Source organism: Lupinus angustifolius, chromosome LG08 (genome assembly GCF_001865875.1).
Source record: "Lupinus angustifolius cultivar Tanjil chromosome LG08, LupAngTanjil_v1.0, whole genome shotgun sequence".
In the NCBI taxonomy this organism is placed as follows: domain Eukaryota; kingdom Viridiplantae; phylum Streptophyta; class Magnoliopsida; order Fabales; family Fabaceae; genus Lupinus; species Lupinus angustifolius.
In genome coordinates, this window is record NC_032016.1 from 17,528,993 (window position 1) to 17,539,459 (window position 10,467).

A 10,467-nucleotide genomic window follows, 5' to 3' on the forward strand; every position below is an offset into this window, starting at 1 on the left:
TGAAGATGACAAACTCAACACCAATTTTTTTTATGCATATCTTGAAGATGGTCATATAATGCATGGTTGTTGATTTCAAAGTTAAAGCGCATAGCTAGACAATGGAAGCTGAATATGATTTACAACCTGCACACATCAAACAACAAAATAACCTTTCTCCCCCTTTTGACATTATAAAAAAGATAAACTAATGAATTTTGGTCAAAAGTAAGAAGAATTAAGAAATGAAATCAAACTGTAATTAATCAATTAATATTGGGAATGTAATTAATCAACCAGTTGAAGGAAAAATTGAACATGTGCACATGTTGATTAGCATTTAATTGATTAAATGAATGGGTTATTCGATTAAACTGACAGAATATAGTAACTTGACATATTTAATGGCATGGACGGTTATACAAGAACTAATCAAGCATTGAATGATCAAGCATATTTATTATAGCATTCAAACAACAGGTCAATCAAAAATAAGAGATGCATATATGATATAACCAATCATGATCAAGTACCATTAAACATATATTCATACTATATTTAACATAGATAAGCATATGAGGTACACAATTTAAAACCAAAATGGTAACAATTTAAGTTCAAATGGCATGCATATCAAGTCATAATAGTTCAGCAAAAGTAGATAGTTAGAGTTACAACCCAAAAAGCAAAGAGAAAATATGTCTCAAAAGTACAAAGCAACAATGATCGTGAAAATTAGCCATATAGAAGAACTAAACCTAAGGCAACCTATGGTCTAAGGTCTTCTAATATAGGGACACAGAGGAAGGTCTTTCTCATCAAGAACTATCAGACTACTATCACCCTAGATGAGGAATCTCAACTTTTCAAATTCTGCACACAACCTCTCATTCTGTGCCTCAGCAGTGTTCTAAAAAAAGCTCCTAATAGCCTGATAGTGGTTATCAATGTAGGTGACCTGAAGTTCCTCAAATTGCTCCAAGTCTGTATGGTAGGAGTTTGTTAGGGTCCAGAATAAAGGAAGGCCCAAAAGAGAAATACAAAATCCTTCATGGATGAGAGACTATGTAGAGGATTAAAACTCCTCAAAAAATATCTTACTTTTTCTGTTATTGCTAATGTAAGATCTGACCAGATGTATGGTCCAGATTATTTTAATCTTTTCTGCCTTTGCTTTATTAAGGAAGATTGCATGATGAATGAGTATGACGAATTTCAGTAACTATTTTCCCTAGTGTAGTTCAATTCTGCAGAGTTAGTTAATTCTCTAAAAAACATATAGCATTATCTTCCTAACATTTTGGTGCTTTCATTGAGAGTTATTATCTTCTAACCAGTTTTATGCCAAGTTATGTAAATGCACTTTTGGAGTTGTTTCGGTTGGTTATTTGGGACACATTATCTCAGCTGCTGTGTGCAACCAGATCCAGATAAGATTCAGGCGATGGTAGATTGGCCATCACCCCGTTCTCTCATGGCTCTCCATGGTTTTTTAGGTCTTAGCGGGTTTTACAGAAAATTTGTTAAGAACTATGCCTCACTCGCCGCTCCTCTCACCGACCTACTTAAGCATCACATATTGACATGGTCACCAGAGACTGAGATGGCCTTTACAAATTTAAAAGCAGAAATGACAAAAACTCCGGTCCTAAAGTTTCATGATTTCACCAAGGAGTTCGATGTAGAAACTGATGCTTACTCTATGGCAATTGGTGCTGTCTTGTCTCAGGCAGGCCACCCTTTTGCATTTTTCAGCAAGAAAATGTCTAACCGCATGCAACATGCATCAGCCTATGTCCAGGAAATGTACGCTGTAACAGAAGCAGTAAAAAAATGACCTTAGTACTTAATCGGCAGACCATTCCGAATATTAACTGACCAACAAAGTCTTAAAAACTTAATGAGGCAAGGCTTACATACACCCGAACAACAAAAATGGGCTACCAAATTGATTTGATTTCAATATGAGATAAAGTATAGGACTGGTACCTCTAATGGAGTAGCTGATGCCTTGTCCTGTTTGCATTCTGATGAGCCTTCAGTTTTCACTTCTCTGACTTCCCCACTTCCCTCCATCTTGGATCAATTGCGGGAATATTACCTCACATTAGCAGGCAAGCAGTTAATCCAAAAGAGTGAGACAGATTCATGTATGCGGCAGAAATTCCATTTTTCCAAAGGGCTCTTGTTCTATGATGAAATGATATACATACCTGACATTGTCAGACTTCAGCAAGAATTGATCACCGAATTTCATGCTGCACCCACCTTGGGTCATTTGGGTCTTAAGTCTACCCTTGCTCGGTTAGCAGCTTCACGTTATTGGCTTGGAATTTACAAACACACAAAAACATTCCTCAGTTAGTGTTTAGTTTGTCAATACAATAAATATGTTCCAACAAAAACAAATGGATTACTACGACCTCTTCCCATTCCTAATAAAGTATGGGATGACCTCTCTATGGATTTCATAACAAACTTACCAATGTCCCACGACCATATAGTGATTTGGGTGATAGTTGATCGCCTTTCAAAGTATGCTCATTTTGTCGGATTACCCGCCAAATTCACGACCGAAGTGCTGGCTGGTCGATTCTTGGTAGAGATAGCAAAGCTTCACGGGGTTCCCCGATCTATTGTATCAGACCGAGACAAGATCTTTCTAAGTGCTTTCTAGAGGGATTTCTTCTGTCTCTAAGGTACTTCTCTATGTTTCAGCATCGCCTATCACCCTCAATCAGATGGGAAAACAGAGGTGGTGAACCGATGCCTCCAAACATACTTACGGTGCTTCGTTGGGTCCCAACCGCGAAAGTGGTATCAACACCTTGCCTTAGCAGAGTATTAGTGTAACACCAATAAGCACTCCTCTACTGGGTTGACACCATTTGAAGTGCTCTACGGCCAGAAGCCTCCCACACCTTTGGATTTCGTGCCCACCGCTGATGTATCTCAACCAGTGTCTGAAACTCTGCAAGACCGAAAAGAAATCATGAGGTTACTTAAGAAGAATCTTCTTCGAGCACAACAGAGCATGGTTTCACAAACTAACACAGGGAGAACGAATATTACCTTTAACATAGATGATTGGGTGCTAAAATTACAGCCTTATCGACAAGTCACCATACCTCATCGATCCTCCAACAAGTTGGCACCGAAATATTTTGGTCCATACAAAGTTCTCCGTCGGATCGGGTTGGTAGCATATGAATTGGCTCTACCTCCTTCATCAAGGATACACCCAGTTTTTTCATGTCTCCCTTCTTCGGAAATTCCATGGACACTCCGGTTCTCATTTTGTTCCTCTTCCAGTAGGAGCACCCACAAAAGAGGCGGACAAAGCTGTGTATGAGAACCCACAGTAGTTTCCAGAAGAGCGTTGAAGACTTTTAGTGTAGATAAGGAGATGAGAACCATGTTTAAAGATGGAGAGGAAAGGCCAAAGAAATTATAAGAAAGAAGGGAGAACTGTGTTTCAAATGAGAGGAACCTATCTCATGTGTTAACTAATGAACTTGTCAAAGACAAAAATCCAAACCAAATTTTTAGCCGATCTAGCCATGGGGACCACTCTCTAACTCATGTTCCAGCATTTCCAACGTTGGATCTAGGTGAAAAACAAAAGCCAACATCCAATGGGTCTCTCTCTCCCACTAAAAATGTGTCCAGGTTCAATGAACCCAACATAAAGGACATACCCACATGGGCCATCTGCTATCAGCCAACTGGAAAAAACAAAGGACTCTCATCCAACGGTCAAAATGTAATACCGTGTATGCCCACATCTGCTCCATATGCCTCGAGCCAAGAGCCCATAGACTAGCCAAAGCTGTCCATAAATGCACCATTGGATGCCTTAGCCGTTGAACACAAACTGGAATCTGCACCGTGGGATGCTTTGGATTCCCAAGGAGCAATTAAAGCCCCTACACTCTCACTTATTCAAAATTCAAAATTGGCTTCAAATATATCCAACACATTGGATTCTCTTGCAACACGTGACATCCCCATTACAACAATTAAAATTTCTACAGATTCCAGTGGGCCATCTATTGGGCCAAAGACTCACACTTCAAATTCTAACCTTGAGGACAAGGTTGTGCTTGATGAGGTGGGTAATGTTAGGGTCCAAAATAAAGGAAGGCCCAAAAGAGAAATACAAAAGCCTTCCTGGATGAGAGACTATGTAGAGGATTAAAACTCCTCCCAAAATATCTTACTTTTTCTATTATTGCTAATGTAAGATCTGACCAGATGTATGGTCCAGATTATTTTAATCTTTTCTGCCTTTGTTTTATTAAGGAAGATTAAATGATGAATGAGTATGAGGAATTTTAGTAACTATTTTCCCTAGTGTAGTTCAACTATGCAGATTTAGTTAATTCTCTAAAAAAATATAGCATTATCTTCCTAACAGAGTCCTTCAAAGGCTGAAAATGTAGATCCATTCTATTATTCAACCTTTGCTCCATGGCATCCAACTGAGCTAATCCAAAGGATGGTTCCTGTGGCGCATTTCCACTCGATCCCCCCTGAGTTTCTGTATTAGGCTGATCTGCTCCAGCCTGATCCTCATCATCAGATAGATCCAAATCCAGGATAGTGTAATCCTCTTGGTATTGCCAAGTACTTTCATACTTGTAGATTCCCATCTTGTGGATTAAGCTTTCACCAACAAGGTGATCTTTATGAGAAGTCTCCGTGATGATGGTGTCAGACACGTCAATATGCAGATAATCAATGATCCTCGAAATGAATAAACTGTTAGGTATCAATGACAGAATACACCTAGAAGGGGGGAGGTTGAATAGGTATCGCGGTCCCACTTACCGCTATTCGCACCAAAATCCTATTTTAGAAAATCACCCACTTAATCGATTAAATCGCACTTAACATATAGTTGTTGAATGGCTCAATTACACAACCACTCACAAATTATACAGAAATGATATAGCATATATATTTGAACAAAAATGATCTTTATATGGCAGATTTACTATATTCAAATTATCAGCTACAATAGGCAATTAAAAACAACTTAAAACAACAAAGAGATAAGGGTAAGAAACAACCTGCAATAAGGTTTTAATAATGGTTCGTTTTGCAGTCCACTACAAAACTACATCTAGTCCTCCCCTTCCGATCTTGGGAGATTTTCTTCACTAAAGCTGAAGCTAATGTATATTACATACACACTTCCAATTACAAGACCTTGAACGCTACCTTCTTGAATTCCCAGAACCTCTACCTTGGTTTGACCTTACTTATCGACTAGGAAAACCTTCCCTACGATCCAACCCCAACCAAGAGTATGTTCTAAACTCAAGACCTCCAAGTCTTGGTGAAGACTCTCTGTATATCGTTGGTGGTACGACCCCAAGAGACAACTTTCCTTGTTACAAAATCACAACAAAAACAGAGTAATGTGAAGCACAAAATAACTTAAATATTAAAATTAAGAATAATCTATAAACCCTATACAAATCTCACAAATTATTATGCATATGTATAAGATCAGAATCATGAAGAACATGTAATTTCTACCCTAAGAAATCTCTACAAGAATTGAAAGAATCATTCAAGATAAGATAGAATGATGAACACATTTAATCACATACAATGGATGACATTTTAATCCCTAAGCATGATACTATCTCTCACTATTCTCACATGCAATTCTCTCTGCCTATATGACATACAATGAGCATGAAAATATGCAACTTAGCAAGTCAAAAAATGAATGAAGCATGGTGTAAAAACATAGTTTATATAGAAAAGTTGTTTTATGCCCAGTTAATCGATTAAGTGCCCTGTTAATCGATTAATGGGCTGTTTAGAATAACTGAATTCTGTTTTTCAGTTATCTGTTTAAACTGATTAAAACTGTTTTCACGTTAATCGATTAAAGCCTTACTTAATTGATTAACTGGCATATTTTCACATCGATTAACTGACATATTTTCAGTTAAGATGTTAATTGGTAGACTACCTATATGTTATGCTTATCAACTATACATGTTTTACCTTTACGTTATGCCTAAGATGCACAAATAACATGTATGATTAATGCATGAACATATAATAAACTAGATGGCATGTCTCATGTAAATGATATGAACTTGTGAGATTTGCATCTAGGTTTACCTAACCTAGACTCAATAACTAAGACACACATCTAAGACTCTAGTCTAGACTTGAAGCTCTTGAATCTTTGGCATGTTGATTTGTTGAGTTATCCTTAAGCTTTCACTAATTCCTTTGTCTTCATCAAAATATAGGCAAGTTAAGTGCTCTCTTGACACATTGCCCTCTCAATCTCCCCCTTTTTGATGATGACAAACTCAACACTGAATTTTGTTTTGATGCATAGCTTGAAGATGGTCAAAGAATGCATGGTTGTTTATTTCAAAGTTAAAGCACATAGCTAGACAACGGAAGCTGAATTTTATTTACAACCTGCACACATCAAACAACAAAGCAACCTTTCTCCCCCTTTTGACATTATCAAAAAGATAAACTAAATGAATTTTGGTCAAAATTAAGAAGAGATATGAAGTGAACTCAAACTGTAATTAAGCAATTAATATTGGGAATGTAATTAATCAATCAGTTGATGAAAAAATTGAACACATGCACACATTGATAGGCATTTAATCGATTAAGACAAATTTATAATCAATTAAAACAACAGAATACATCAATATGACAGATTTAATGGAATTGAAGGTTATACATGAACTAATCAAACATTGAATGATCAAGCATTTATATTATAGCATTCAACAACAGGCTCAATCAAACATAAAATATATATCTAACCAAACATGATCAAGGACCATTGAACATGTAATCATACTATATTGGACATAGATAAGAATGTTTTGTAAGAAAATTAAAACCAAAATAGTAATAGTTTAAGTTCAAATGGCATGCATATCAAGCCACAATTGTGTAGCAAAAGTAGATAGTTAGAGTTACAACCCAAAAGATATATAGAAAATATGTCTCAAAATTAAAAAGCAGCATAAATCCTGAAAATTAGCCATATAGAAGAACTAAACCTAAGGTTTATGGACTTATAATCTAGGGATGCGGTGGAGTATCTCTGTCATCAGGTACGATCAGACTACTAGCACCCCGGATGAGGACTCTTAGCTTCTCAAATTCTACACAAAACCTCTCATTCTGTGCCTAAACAATGTTCCGAACAAAGCTCCTCATAGCCTGATAGTGGTTATCGAAGTAGGCAACCTGACGCTCCTCCAATTGTTCCAAATCTGTATGGTAGGAGTCCTTCAAAGACTGAAAATGTAAATCCATTATGTTATTCAGCCTTTGCACCATGGCACCCAACTAAGTTAATCCAAAGGATGGTTCCTGTGACTTAGTTCCATATGGCTCCCCCTGAGTTTCTGCATTAGGCTGATTTGTACCAGCCTGATCCTCATCATCAGATAGATCCAAATCCACAGTAGTATAATCCTCCTGGTATTGCCAAGTACTTCCATACTTATAGATACCCATCTTGTGGATAAGGCTTTCACAAACTAGGTGATCTTTATCAGAAGTCTCTATAACGATTGTGTCAAATACGTCAATATGCAGATAGTCAATAATTCTTGATATGAATATACTGTAGGACAACAACTTGGATTGCGATGTAGAGACATTATATATGAATTTCAGGATCTCCTCAGGCTAATTAACCATTATATTATCCTTAATGACATACATGAATTTCAGATCGTTTAGAGTAGGTTGTGCATGATTGATGTTTCTATAAACTAGAATGTAAGCAATCAGATAGTGAAGCAATCTATTATCTACCGATAATATACCAACTTTAATTAGTTCTCCCTGAATATACAGATGGGGACCTCTTAGATATGATTTGTAAACCTTGGCAGCATCAAAATCCTTAAGCCATTCACAATCACCTAGGCTAACACCATTAGGGGATAAGCCACCCACATTCATAAAAATGCCACTATCCATCTCAAATAGATTTCCCGAAACCATAGACCAATATTTGCCGTCCATATACCGAAAGTTGGCATAAAAGTCCCAAATCAAAGCGGGGTACATATTACCCGTTAATTCCAAAAATATCATAACTCCCTGAGCTTGCATACCTTGCAGAAACTCAAAATTCTGTTCCACCATCCATGTTAGATCAACATACCTTATGTAGGTGGGTTTCCTTCCTTGAAACTTGGACAACCGAGTCTCCTGAAGTATGAGTGAGTAGTAGGGATTTCCACAATCGTGTCTCACATTCGGATTTGAAGATGAAGCAGTATGAGGCCTACGAGTGCATTGAGCTGTTGTCATGAACCTCTTAGAACATCCTTTTTCCATTGTTGATTAAAAACTATTAGTATTGAGAGGAGAAGAAGGATAAGGGAGGGAACCTAAAGCTTAGGGTTTGGAATTGGGAATGGGGTTTCTTTGGGAGTTTGAGAAAAGGATTTGATGAATTGAGGTGCAAAATGGGTAAAGGTGAGGCTTAATTCTTCTTTTAAGCTAAGATTTCGAATTTTTCTATTGCATTTGAGATTTAGAGAGAAACGGGGAAGATAGAGTTTGAAAAAATGGCAGAAACACTACAAATTCTAATTTATCTACTGCCGTTAATCAATTAAGAGCTGCATTTAATTGATTAATCAGTTTTAAAATTCCAGATTTTCAGAAAAATGAGCCCATGTAATCGATTAAAATATATATTAATCGATTAAATTTAGTGAAAAATGAAATGTTTGCTACTGGAACTCGTTTTAATCGATTAAGAAATATAGTTAATCGATTAACTAGCATCAGATTTGTAGAATCAAGATGTTTTTGGGTTTTAAAAGCATGCATAGATTTCTAACATATATCAAGCAATTTTTACTCAATCACATATACATTTATAGCTTATCATACAAGATCATGAGCCATAATAGGAATATAATGCATTCACAATAAATATACATTTTGAAGCATATAAGACATTAATCATGCAAAGCACATAATAAAATTTTAGACGATTTTAATCAAGATAATTTTCATCAAGGATTTCAAGTTCTCTTCGAAGAACATAGAAAGTATCTCATGAGAGGGGCTTGGTGAAAATATCAGCCAATTGCTTAGTAGTTTCAACAAATTAAAGCACACAATTGCCTTTTTGTACTTGGTCACACAAGAAATGATGTCTTATTTCAATATGCTTGGTTACGGAATGCAAAACGGGATTCTTGGATAGGTTTATGGCACTTGTATTATCACATTTTATAGGAATCTTTTCTAGGTTAAGTCCAAAGTCCTTAAGTTGATGCTTCATCCATAGGTTTGAGCGCAACACACACCAGCAGTAATGTATTCCGCTTCGGCGATGGACAAAGCAACACACACTTGGTTTTTACTATGCCATGCAACTAAGGAACTACCTAGTAAGTGACAAGTTGTTGAAAGCGGAATTCGAGAGGGTTTTTCCCTCTCATTTTCTTGGTGTGTTTATTTAAGTAAGAGAACTCAGTTTTATTCTTTGTTCGTCATCTCGGCTTTGTTGAAATAAATTCCAACGCCGATATAATGGTTTCAAGAACATTCCAGTTACAACTTACTTTCTTAATAATCATGTGAATGAGTTATTCATTCTTTGCCCCATCTCGGCTTTGTTAGAATAAATTCTAACGCCGGTACAATGGTATCGAAGCAATCCATTATTACATAATTATTAAGTACCTTTGAATACCGTCTCGGTTTTATGGAATAAATTCCAACACCGGTTTAATGGTATTCTGATGTACGAAAATGATGAATAATTAGTTGTTAGAAACAAATAAATAAATAAAGAACAATAGAATAATAAATTTAAGTGACATATATTTATTTACTCCCTTTCAGGTTCATTTTATTAACAAACCAAACTTCTTCCTTAAGGAAGATTGGTATTAAAGAATAAATAAATTTCTGAAAGTAAATAACAATAAATAAAAGTTAGTAAGTTAGTTTCATCACTTTTGTATATTAAAAGGTGTTTTCAACAAATAAATTTATTGATAACACTTTACTATTTTACAATTTACATCTCTTTCAAGATTCAATTGTAGTATAGTATAGGGTTATGTCGAACAACAAGGAATTACTTTCGGTTTGATTTGAATATGTCAATGCACAAATAATGGGTTAAACATATTTTGATGGGTTTTTGTTTGATTTTGCACATAAACAATTAAACAAGAAAAATAAACTAAGTATTAAATAATTCTTGAGGAGACAAGATCAATTTGAATAAGGAAAAAGTTTTCTCAACCTCTTATGAGTTTGAACTACTTAGACAAGTTCTTATGTTTTACTTTGATTTACTCCAAACACCAAGTTCTAAAATCCTCCTTTTAGTGTATATCCTAAAATGGTAGAATCATAATTATATTTATTACTAAATAATATTACGTCCGTAAAGATACTAGGTTGTCACACCCTAGTCATTGGCGACTCTAATATTGA

At 35.8% G+C, this 10,467-nt stretch overlaps 1 protein-coding gene across 1 annotated transcript in view; it reads right to left on the bottom strand.

The window, feature by feature from the left end:
* LOC109353948 overlaps positions 3,534-10,467 on the bottom strand; it is a 49,094-nt gene continuing 42,160 nt past the window's right edge. The window contains exons 4-5 of the mRNA XM_019596301.1: positions 3,750-3,860; positions 3,534-3,632 (exon numbers count right to left, since the gene is read on the bottom strand). Of these exons, the coding sequence (XP_019451846.1) occupies positions 3,534-3,632; positions 3,750-3,860 (210 nt within the window). The remainder of the gene's footprint in view (positions 3,633-3,749; positions 3,861-10,467) is intronic.